The sequence below is a fragment of the Hemitrygon akajei genome, chromosome 12 (genome assembly GCF_048418815.1).
Source record: "Hemitrygon akajei chromosome 12, sHemAka1.3, whole genome shotgun sequence".
Classification (NCBI taxonomy): domain Eukaryota; kingdom Metazoa; phylum Chordata; class Chondrichthyes; order Myliobatiformes; family Dasyatidae; genus Hemitrygon; species Hemitrygon akajei.
The window spans coordinates 64,334,591-64,347,431 of NC_133135.1; the positions used below are offsets into that span (position 1 = coordinate 64,334,591).

Sequence of the window (12,841 nt, forward strand, 5' to 3'; positions counted from 1 at the left end):
GTTATAGACACAGGCCCTCAATCTCAAATCTCAGCAGCACCCTAAGGAGAGATGAGGCCTTGAGTCTTAAGCGCTAACAGAAACCTTGGTGATAGCAAAGGAAATGGGATTCTGGGGTTTGGATCAATTGGGGACTGGAAATCAGGGTGTTGGCATGAAGAGGAGACAGATATTGTCTGCTTATCTTGGCCACGTGACTGATTACTCTCCTGGTGACTAGGATTCAGGACTTCCCACTGCCCTCCTTATGTGGCTGAATATTTCAGAAAATTGACCAGCTCACTGTTTAGAGCTCCCAGTAGAGAGAATTACAAAGCTGTGAAAAAAAAAACAACGGCCTTCAGTTCATTCAGTTGCTCCTGGCTTAAATGGTAGGACTGACAATCAGCATACAGGAGGGAGACTGAAAATCTGGATGAATGGTGCCACATCAACAATCTCACACTCAATATCTATAAAACCAGAGCTGAGGAGGAGGAAACCAGAAGCCCACGAGCCAGTTCTCATCAGGGATTGGGGACGGGCAGGCTCAGTAACTTTAAATTCCCTGCCGTCTTCAGAGGCTCAATCTTGGGTCCGGCACACAGGTGTCATTGCAAAGAAGGCATGGCAGCACCTCTACTTTCTCGGAAGTTTGCAATGAGTCGGCATATCATCTAAAACTTTGTCAGCCTTCAAGGACATGGTAAAGAGTATACCGACTGATTGCATCAAGGCCTGGTATGGAAATACCAACAGAAAAGCCTACAAAAAGTGATGGATACAGCCCAGTCCATCACAGGTAAAGCCCTCTCCACCAATAGGACATCTACAAAGAGCGCTCCACAGGAAAGCAGCATCCATCATTAAGGACTCCCATCAACCAGGCCATGCCTTCTTCTCACTGCTGCCATAAGCAAGGAAGTACTGGAGCCTTACCACCCGCACCACCAGATTCAAGAATACCCGCAACCATCAGCCTCCTGAACCAGAGTGGATAACTTCACTCACCCCAAAACTGAACTCATCCCACAACGTATGGGCTCACTTTTAAGAACTCTACAACTCATATTCTCAATAGTATTTATTTATTGCCCCTTTTATTTCCTTTTCTTTGTATTTGCACAATTTGCTGTCTTTCGCACATAGGTTGTTTGTCCTTCTTTGAGTTTACTGATTCTGTTGTGTTTCTTTGTAGTTACCGTGACTGCCCGCAAAAAAAAATGAACCTCAGGGTAGAATATGGTGACATATATGTAACTTAGATAATAAGTTTAATTTGAACTTTGATTTTACATTTGCCAACGGTTCAAAAATGGATATGTAGCAATAAAACACCAAGTTAACCAGTGAAACTCTGGCAATTTGATTGCAACTTTAGCAGGTCTGAGGTCAAGTACCTTGGAACTAAAATGAATTGGAGAATACATCTCAAATGGAGGCACGCCTGTGGCAGCTGAGGTACTCACAGAAGCCCTCACCCTACCAAATCCACATGAACTTTCTGCCTATCTCTACGCATTCATTTCCCCATATTAAGTCCATATCCTTCTATGCCTTGCCTATTTAAATATCTATCTAACTGTCTCTTAAACTGTGATTATATCTGATTCTGCCAACAGCTCTGGCAGTAGACTTCAGATATCAACCGCTCTCTATGTGAAAAAAATTGTCCTTCAAATCCCCTTTAAAATTCCTTCATCTCATGTTAAAGCTGTGCCCTCCTGCTTGTGAAATAGATAGTGATTTTCTATTGTATCTATGCCTCGTACCATTTTACATACATTTATAAAAGTCACTCTTCAAAAAACAAGTCCAGCTTATCTCGTCTGCTCTCATTACTAAAGCCCTCCAGTCCGGGCAAAACCCTGGTGAATCTTCAGAACTGCCCACAATCGTGTGGTCCAACCAGAGTTTTGTAATTCTGGGACACAATGTCCAAACTGTTATATTTTATGCCCCACCAAATGAAGAGAAGCACGGCCTATGCCATCTTCACGACCCAAACTACTTTTCTTGCTATGTTCAGAGAACTATGGACTTTAAACACAAGACCCCACCATTCATCAGCATTCTTTAGGACCCTATCAATTATTAGATATGTTCCATCCTAATTTTACTTCCTAAAATACATCACCTCTTATTTATTGGGTACCTAAATCCTTGGGAGTACATGTGGATTCATCACAAAAGTGTCATGGAAAGATACAGAATATAATTAAAATGTACATTGGATTATAAATCCTTTAATTTATTATTTATTTTGAGATACAGCATGGGGCAGGCCCTTCCAGGTGAATGAAGAAAGGGGGGCACCAGAGGGAGGTGACAGGAGGTAGAGAAGAAGTAAGAGGCCAGAGTGGGGAATGGAAGAAAAGGGGAGGAAATAAAATTACCAGAAGGAGGAATCGATGTTGATGCCATCAGGTTGGAGGCCACCAAGACAGAAAATGAAACGTTGCACTTCCACCCTGAAGTGGCCTCATCCTGGCAAAAGAGGCGGCCATGGACCGACATATTGGACGTGTTTGGGTATAGAAATTAAAATGTTTGGCTACCGGGAAATTCCACATTTGGCAGATAGAGCAGAGGTGCTCCATGAAGTGGTCCCCCCCCCCCCCCCCCCCCCAATTTACATTGTGTTTCACCAACATGAAGGAAGCCACATCAGGAGCACCAGATACAGTAGACAACATCGGCAGATTCGCAGTGTTCCCTCACCTGGAAAACCTGTTTGGGTCCCTGGATGGAGGGGAGGTAGGAGTTGAATAGGCAGGTAATTTACAGGGCTATCTGCCGGGGGGAGATTAGTGGGGGGTGGGGGAGGACAAATGGACAAGGGAATCACAGAAGGAGCGATCCCTATGTAAAGTGGAGAGTGTGGGGTGGGGGTAGGGATGGGGGAAGGTAAAGATGTGTTTGCTGGTCAGAAGATGATTTAAGTTATAGAGAATGATGTGTTGGATGTGAACAATAACCACTGTTCTATCAATAATTTTGTAAACTGAAGATAATAACAGATACAGAGAAACACACAAAATGATGGAGGAACTCAGCAGGTCAATCAGACACAGAGGGATGCCAAGGAGTTAAATCACAGATCAGGCATAACCTTACAATGGATTTGAAGTACCAAAAATCCTTTCCCTCGTCTTTGCACTGCTAACCCTTCATCGAATAAGATACATGCAACTTACTAACTTAAGGATGAAGCATGAAAATGAGAACAACTGAATGGGGAATTGGGAGTGAAGCCAAATACTGTAAAATGCAGAATTCGTAATAAAGAAAATATGTTTCAGTGACTGCAATTGGGAAACGACTGTATTTCCAAGTATGCTATGATTATTTAAAATGGTTCCTTTACCAAAGATGATTTATTTTTAACTGAATCAACTGCAACATTTTAATTGCAGCTTTTATGTTAATTACAATGACCTTGTCTACCTCCTCAAGGAATCCCTAGCAGTGCTTGGGAATGCCTGCAGATTGAGATGAAATCACTAGAGAATATATATAATCCATATGTGGCGTCCATGAGGCTTTACCAAGGCAATTTTGGAAATTCAATTTCAGGTATTTCCAATTTATATGGCGGAGCTTAATCCAGAATGGGAATGGACCACCAGGCAGTACGTTGGCATTTATCCAGAAGCTCGCACAGATATACGTTGGGCTCAATCATCACCTAAACTAAACATTCTAACAAATGTTCTCCATAACCCTAAAGTTAGGTCACAATGAAATCAATACAGAGCTCCAACTCTTTCCAGTAGCCTGCACTGAATGAAGCTGAGCTGAGCACATTAGCAAACTAGCTTCATATTTTCACTGAATGTCATGCAGACGATATACAGCAGATTCCAGACAATCTCCTGGTTGCACTGTTATGAACCCCGTAACTGGGTCACTTACCAGCAAAGATAGAGAGGTCCGTTGAAGTCTGATGGTACTATTTTTAACAGTATTTATAGGTAAAAATACACAAAAATAATATCAATGCAAACATACAGATAATATACATCGTCGATACTAAATCTAAAAGTGCGGGTATAATAATAATCAATAAGAAATAAGCTCTATCGTTGTCTAGGGGATAATGTATTGTCCGATGGAAATATAAAAGTCACTCAGTTCATTCAGGCTGCAGCCTTTGGTTGGAGTCAAGAGAGAGATCTTTAGAAACTTGCCAATTCCTTTTATGATTCCGATCCTTCGAGAGTTCCGTTGGTGTGGCCTCTCCTTTAGCTAAAGTCGTCCTTCCGTGGTAAGGCCCCAATCCCAGGCAACGGGAAAGGACGCACGCGAGCCCCCCAACGGCTGTCGCTATTAAACGCTGTCACGGGATTTCTAGTGTTTCTCCTGGTGCGTCTAAAGGGGTTGTTCCCCAGACCCTCTTTAATCCCTACTCATGGGGTCTCAGATGTCAATCAGGTTGGGATGATGGAATCCCTCAACCAGCCCACTCTGGTCACCCCGAGGGCTTCAATGAATAGTACAGTACTCAATACACAATTCCGTCTCCAAGAGACAATAGCCGTTATCAATGGTTCCGCCTTGCTGAGGCCAGGACACATTCCAAACCCTGTGTATTCTGAACGTCTCTCTCTCATTTCCTGGGTCCCAGACCCGAATTAATAGCGATCTTGTGATTCTCAAAAAGGAGGGGGCTACTTTGTACCCTTCGGCCCCTCAGAGTTGTGGCACATTCGTAACAGCACCATACCCTCGCAGTAAAGTCCTTTATAGCCTGGGACCAGAATTCACACTAACCTCACCAGCAAATCAGTCTAATGTTCTGTGCAATGAGGTTTTCACATGCATGTAAAATGCTTCAGTTGAGCAAAACTCCATGGCTTTTATGAATTAGTAATTGATTGCCTCTGGCAGGACCTAGGAATATGAGGATGTCCCTTTAGAACAGAGATTAGGAGGAATTTCTTTGGCCAGAGGGTGGTGAAACTGTTGAATTTATTGCCATGAATGGCTGTGGAGGCCAAGACATTGGATATATTTAAACCGAAGATTGACAGGTTCTTGATCAGTAAGGTTGTCAGAGGTTATGAGGAGAATGCAGGTGAAAGGGGTTGAGAAAAGGATAATAAGTCAGCCATGCTGAAATGGCAGAGCAGACCTGATAGTCCTACGTCATATGGTATTATTATTTGTTAGTTGGCCAATGCTTCACTTGGGTTTGATGCAAAAATGTTTTTTTCTCTATTTTAATAGCACAGATTTTCACGTCATCAAAGGTATACCATGGGTTCTGATCACTGCCAGTGAGCAATATGGCAGCAATAAGACACTTCCTTTCTTAATCTTATTGTTATTCTGGCATTAATCATATGGGATCTCTGAAGTATAGAAAATCATGATGTTATCAACATAAACAGACATCCGTGTGCATTGGAGAGTGCTGACAAACAGGAAATCCAGACTTCCAATGTTTTTTTTTTAAACCACTTCAATTACTCCTCTGTCAAAAGGCATAGCAGTTTCTGAATTTTATGCCGTGATAACAAGATAACTATGCCAGGCCAACAGTTCTGTATTAATTGCCTCCAAAAAGGAAGCCACGGCTCATCTCGAACAGCAGCAGGGAATCTCTGACAGCAAGAACCTTCTGGAGCTAAAGACAATTACACAAAGGAATTCTGAGCTATTACAACCCCAATACTAGACCAAACATTTCTGAATTTTCCTAGTGGTTAAGCTTGATCACAGAATCCTCTGGCAATTAATGTTCAGTATTTCCAGCTATGACATCTATACAAAGATATTTTAATGGTTTGTGAGGAAGCCTATTCGTAATAATGAACGTGTTTGCTTCTTGTCCATTGCACTACGGAATTAGTCGTATACCAATACATTTACCGTTTGAAAGATTACAATAAAATCATATGTGGCATTAATCTAAAACCCAAAAGCACGTGCTCTGTTTTAAGTAAGAGATAAGGAATATCATTCCCATGCGATTATTATTTTATTATTCTGTAAAGGTACTTATAAAACTTCACAAGAGATTGCTATAGAGTGAGAAAGCATCGTGAAATGGCATCCACACTGGCAGATCCTGATCCCAACTGTAACCACCAGCTATAGAAATTCAGCAAGGATTTGTAATCTGGTGCAGGCTGGAGACACAATGCAGGATAGGTTTCACTGCCATTCTAAAGTGGGATGATAATTTATCCCAAGCGATGATTGGTGAGATTTCATTTATCTGGATGAGTGAAGACGGAGAATACTGATACTCGAGCACCAAGTGTCCACTTCCCTCTGCAGATGCTTCCGGACCTGCCCAGTTCCTCCAGATTATGGCATCTGCAGTCTCTCGTGTCTCCACAACAGATAAAGAGTCACAGGGATGAAGATGCACTCGGCTCCTCCAGTAACAACTTCAACTTATTCTTCCTCTCATTTGTTATCTTCAGTTAGCAACTGCAAACTGGTTTTAAACCTTAAACATAATATTCAACTTAGAAGGTGTCCTTTGGCAATCACATTTAACTGCTGTGCAAGAAGCAATGTATTAGAAGTTGCCAAGCAGTAATGTGGGATTCTTAAAATGCAGTAACTTGATTCAGAGCCTTATTAGCAATGGCTGAAACACATGAAAGATAAAAAAACAAATGGGTCAAGCAATGAAGGGCAGTTATGGTAAGTTCCACAAAATGGGATATGGGGAATTATATCCTGTGAGACATTTGGACCACAGCAGGATTAGCACAATGGCTTTGGTTAAAATCTACCTGGTAGTGGGGGGTGGGGGGAGGGAAATGTCCCAGTCACATGACCAGAACCAGTCTGCATGAGCACAAATAGCTCCTATCAAGCTATCGAGGTGCATTTGGCCAACAACCTGCCATGAATGGTTAAGATGGCAGTCAGTATGGCACAGATCTGTTCCCTGTTCTGCTGGGATGGGATGGATTAAAATTGTTTCCTGTTACCTTGGTAATAACACTGAAACCTGACATGACTGCCATTATCAATTAGTGAAAATGTGAAAATGGTGAAGATAGGCAATTTAACATGAAAACCGTTCAGAGAAAAATCCTGAGAAGGAGCAAATCAGCAAAAACCATCTTGTTGTTACAATGGTGCAGAACACCGAATACATCTCTGTACAAGTACAGTGGTCACAACCTGGAGATAGAGGACACAGTTGACTGGGTTCTTACCTGACACATCCAGGAAGGTTTGGGCACGCCCAGTTCCAGCACTGCTGATTGCTATGCATTCATAAGTACCTTCATGCACTGCAGAAACACGAAGGATTTCAAAGCTTGCAGAGGCAGATTCCCTTTGAGAGTGGAAATAAAGATAAAACCAATAAAAATGTCTTCACAAAATAAAAATAAACAGTTTGAAAAGGTGAAGCATATCACTAATCTGACAAATCTACAATAACTAAGGAAATTAAATGCTATTAATTGTGTGAATTTAAAGATTATGTTTTTGCATTGACATTTACATAAGTAATATACTTAGTGTTCTGAGAAACATGATTTTTCAGTGGTTGTCAGGCATTTTCACCTTCTCTCAGTTTGAAAAGAACATACATTAACAAGGCTGACTGCCTCTCCACAGGATGAAACTATTGTACTTGTGGATTTGTCAAGTCTGTTCTCCTGGTTTAAGTACAGAATCACTCTCAGATTTGGAATTGGCTTGATTTAGAAAAAGAACACTTATATTCTGGCTTATGTTCTCAGCGGATGAAGGCACCAAAATACCTGAACGGGAAAGATCACATTGCAATTTGGGTTCCCTCTCTATGTGAATTGGCTGCTTCGTTTTCAGGGGCACAACAGTAACTACTCTACCGAAGTGTTTTACAAGTGCAGTGGAACACCATGAATGCCACTTGGTTCTTTTTCTTCCTGGGTTGCTATGATGTATACTTTTGAGTTAAACAAAAAAAAACATTTTGAACCCTGGCAATGACAGCCCTGATTGTAGGCAATACACAGCAAAAATACAAATTAATGAAGCTCATCAGTAGAGCCAGCATTTGTCTGTTAAATACAGTGGCTCAGACTGTGAGCCAATAACAGCTAATAGATTGTTGGAACCACATTTTATTTTTAATAATGGTGACCTATCACTTGGAAATCAGACTCCTTTTCAGATCTGCCAAGTGACAAGAACATAGTTGACCATTTTACCTCACAAATCATTTCATCCAAACCGACTGTCTATTCCTCTGCTAATCACCAAAATGCAAATCACCAATGGCAGCAGGTCCAAGTCTGGCTCATCCTGTTGACTACCTTAGTGGTTACGTCATTGAACTCTCTATCTAGACCCAAAGCTGTGAAATTCAATTCCAGCATGGTAATTGGAGAATAGAAATTCACAGAATTAAATATATCTGTATTTAACAAGCTTCTGTAACCACGAAGGTGATGGATTTTCATAAAAACTCATTTGGCACACCGAAGTATTTTAGGGTGAAGTTTGCCACCTTTACCCAATTTGGCTAATCCATAGAGCATCACCGAACACACATGTTGAAACTTTTAGTGGAAGGACTACAGCAGCAGAAGACCATGAACATTAGTTACAGGAAGTACCTAATAAAGTGGCCATACAGTGCATATTGAAATTATCTATATTTTATAATTTATATTTCAACCATCTGTAGACATTCAAGTTAAGGTGGCCAATTTCCAAACAGCTAGAGGTTGTGAATCTATTCAATTACCTGATGCTTTAATGAATTGCAAATGATCAGATTTCCTGTTGGCGTAACAGTGATATTGCCTTGGAAATAAGAGTACAATCAAGTGCAAGATTTCCACTTTGAGCATCATTTCTATTTCCTGCCCCTACTGGGTAACACTGCTGTATTTGATATCTCAAAACACTTTATGCAGTTAAGGGGAGAAATATGATGAGTTAGAGTTTTAGAAATCTTATGCCACCCTGAGAACGTGGCAGTAGGTAGTACGAAGCATGATAAATGATGTTAAAATTTATCCTTTTATACATACTTGTAAAACTGGTCTGTTCCAAGTTTTGAACCGGCTCTGCTGAAACGCAGTGTGAAGGGGATGAGGCTCTCCACGGTACAGGAGATGTAGCCTGGCTGCATGTAGTAACCTGGAGTCTGAGCCGGCATGGTGACCTTTGGAGCACCTAAGGAAATATGACAAGCTCTGTCATTTTTTAATTAAATCTATGGAGGGAGTCAGTACATATATGGCACCAAATTAAATCATAAAGCTTGAGTCATGTTTCATGGAGAATCTTTTATTGTGATAGCACGTGTGACAAAGCAGCGTAATTTGCTCTGGACTAGGGGTAACCAACTTGGGGTCCACGGACTCCTCAGTTAATGGTAGGCGTCCATGGCATAAAAAAGGTTGGGAACTCCTGAGCTAGCCTAACTTGTTTCACGAAAGCAACTCCAATACTGTTTGGTAGAGGTAAAACAAAGCTGGTGTATTTGCCTTTGCCCCACAATGTTCCAACGCAGCTGCCAGCTGCAAAATAGCACCAATAGCAAGCACAAGTGACTGCTATACTTCAGATCAGCACACTGCAAACTGCATATGTGGCGATATTCCAGGGGCAGCACCTCCTGCCTTGGTAGCTGTCAAGTGTGGAACTAGTGGACTCCAAATTGAGTCCAATAGGGTACCATGAACTTCCACAGATTTCTCAACTGTGCCTTTCAGCACGTCTGACTATCTGAGAGAGTATTTATTAAACTCTAAAAAAAATACTGCGGGGAGATGCTGGAGGAAACATAATGGCTCAGAGGTCTAAGCCAGAGATCTTTGGCCAGTGAAAGATCTGCCACAATTAATGTGTTACATTGTTGGCCAGCACAACCCTTATGTCAACAGCCAGCAAATAAAGTTGATTAAAAAAAGACCCGAACATTCTTACATCTACTGTATAGATGTTTTTCCAACTGCGAACTTTGGGACTGGATTCATCAAGAAACATCTGCATTCCAATCCACGTGAACGGGCTCAAAACACTCACTATGCCTGTAAATTTAAGTATCTACACAACCAGAATGCATGAAATAATAACAATGCAGGGCAGTACACGGAGGATGAGTCTGAATATTTTTTGGAGTTTTAAAAGGATGATAATTCACTGCCAAAAATCGCAGTTAATATGGTTCACTGGGAATTTCTGATATGCGCTGAAACACATGAAAGATAAAAAAACAAATGGGTCAAGCAATGAAGGGCAGTTATGGTAAGTTCCACAAAATGGGATATGGGGAACTATATCCTGTGAGACATTTGGACCACAGCAGGATTAGCACAATGGCTTTGGTTAAAATCTACCTGGTAGTGGGGGGTGGGGGGGTGGGAAATGTCCCAGTCACATGACCAGAACCTGTCTGCATGAGCACAAATAGCTCCTATCAAGCTATCGAGGTGCATTTGGCCAACAACCTGCCACGAATGGTTAAGATGGCATTAACTGTCTGTTACTTTGTGGACAGGTTCACCCTAACATCAATTTCCCAGTAATGAAAGTAAAAGTCCACTCACGTGAAGCACTATTGCAACCACTGTTCAAAATACTTCTGAATTCCCTCATTTTGTAAATCAAGGAGGTTATAAGTATAAAGATGATCAACTATGCACATATAACACAAAAAGTAAAATGTTTGAAATGACAATGAGAAAATATTAGAAATACCTAAAGCTTAAGTTTTCAATCAGGAACTCTTTGTAAGGACAGTTTTGATCTAGATGAAAAAGCTTAATTGGCCAACCATTAACTCAGCTTGAGAGAGTCCATCCTCTGGAGTCAGCTCGACTACAAAAATAATTGTTTTTCTGAAGCTGCTGAAGTCATTTCATTTTATTTGACAACTCCTTTTATGTTTAACGTATACTGTGATCCTTATGGATACTGTTAAACTTAGCATTGCTAGAAGTATCAATAGTACAGAACCTTTCTTGTGAAATGTAAGCATCATTTGTAATTGGAAAATGACAGGGTGGCAACACTAGAGCATGCAAGCACCAGGCTCAGTCTCTACAGCATGTGTAACGTGTCCCTTGTTGCAGAAAATCTGATTTAAATGCTGCTGATAATCAACAATTACCCTGGTTCTCCCAGGCAGCAGGTCTCAAAATTGTTCCAAGTGATTACAGGTAATCTGAGAACTCAGAGGTAATTTCATCCAACAAATCTACCTGAACCTTTATGATTAAAAGGCATATAGCTGTTATTATGACTACATCCATGGAGTAACAATTTGTTCACAGTGGTCCAGCGCAATGGAATTTTATGTTTCCTGAAAGATTACTTGCAGTGGTCCATCACTGGCTCTGCTGAGGTTACCACACTACATTAATCACCTGGAATTTCCTTTGCTTATAAATGCTGTAACAATTGGAGCACTTTCCCCCCTTTTCAGTAAATAAGCACATAATGTGATGAAGTTAAAGTGGAAATAATTATTTGTACGTGAGATATTCGCTCAATCTGACATGTAAGCTTTTCAGCAAAGATTACTTCTAGCATACTTCAAAGAGCCGGAGTTTAGCATTGATTTAACTGACGCAGAAACCTATTTTAAGGAGGAATATGAAATGCAGGTCCTCTAACGGCTCAGTTGATAAGATCATTGGTGATTTCAGCCAAATCCCGCTTTGCATAGAGAGCTTTCATCATCAATAGAGAGGAATGAATAAACTGAGGGAGGAAGATGGCAAGGTTACATTGCAAATCCTGTTTAGCATCCAACAGCCCTTCTCTTCTGAATAGGACCGTGCACAAATATACTACTGATGTTTTTATAAGAAATATTACATCAACAGTGTCTGTTGCTATGGCGCCTGTGACATTAAGATACTTATGTTAATTAAACCATTTTTCTACTATTAAGCAATCCATGTTAAGCACAAAAAATAATTTTACATGGAAATGGTACTATGTTCATTGCTAATACGGTAGCAGGATTATTGTAAAAACAACCTGATGATGCAGGACTTTAGGTCTCACCTGGAACAATGTTGGAATATGACACACTGGATACTCGCTGGAAGAGGTACTCTTTGCTGTCGTATCCAGTAATTTTCAGGAAAAAGGCTTCGTCGGGTGGAATAAATTCGGTGACGTTCAGGATGCTGTAAGGCTTTCGGTCAGGGTAATATCTGATCGGAAGAGTCTTCAATGAAACACCCGAGGTGCTGAGGAGCTCCACACGATCTACTCTAGCAGGAGGGGCGAGTCCTGTTGTATTCAGTAGTAAGTACGTTGGGATACCTGTAAGTATAAAAAGTATGAGATGCATAATCAAGATAAAATAGTTCAGGGGTATAATATAGCAGTAAATGAAAAAGTGTTCTCTCTTCATCTGCTTCAAAGGTGGGATACATACTACATACCGAATCGGACTTGGATAAAACACTGTCAAACGTCATGGGTCAGAACACGTGAAGTTGTAAATCATCACTTCATGCTCTGGCTTCCAATTATTTGCATTGCCTATGCCATTATTAAGTCTGGTCATGAAAGCGCCCTCAGTGGTTAAAAACAAATTCAGTAAGGACTGACCTTGCACGGGTCTGTTGCCAATTTTCTTAAAGTTCATTGTTCGTTTTTGTGAAAATCCAGCTCGAAAGTCAATGGTACTGAGACCTGTGATTCGAACTGAATGTCTCCCAGCACTTGCAGTCTGCAGAGAAAAGAAAGCACAGGATATCTACATCTTGCAATAAACAAGACCAAATACCAACGATATTGCATGTTTGATAAGACGAAGAATTGTACCCTAAACCAAAGCCCTTGTTTTTGCAGAGTTACGGTGTTTGGATTTGTTTAAGGTTGTGTTACTGTCACTGCCCCCACCAGTTTTGGTTACCAGTAGTTGCAA

At 40.9% G+C, this 12,841-nt stretch overlaps 1 protein-coding gene across 1 annotated transcript in view; it reads right to left on the bottom strand.

Moving 5' to 3' along the window:
* The window catches only part of hmcn1 (hemicentin 1), a 489,515-nt gene that overhangs the window by 318,456 nt on the left and 158,218 nt on the right, over positions 1-12,841 (bottom strand). The window contains exons 7-10 of the mRNA XM_073063293.1: positions 12,523-12,643; positions 11,968-12,231; positions 8,979-9,123; positions 7,164-7,285 (exon numbers count right to left, since the gene is read on the bottom strand). Of these exons, the coding sequence (XP_072919394.1) occupies positions 7,164-7,285; positions 8,979-9,123; positions 11,968-12,231; positions 12,523-12,643 (652 nt within the window). The remainder of the gene's footprint in view (positions 1-7,163; positions 7,286-8,978; positions 9,124-11,967; positions 12,232-12,522; positions 12,644-12,841) is intronic.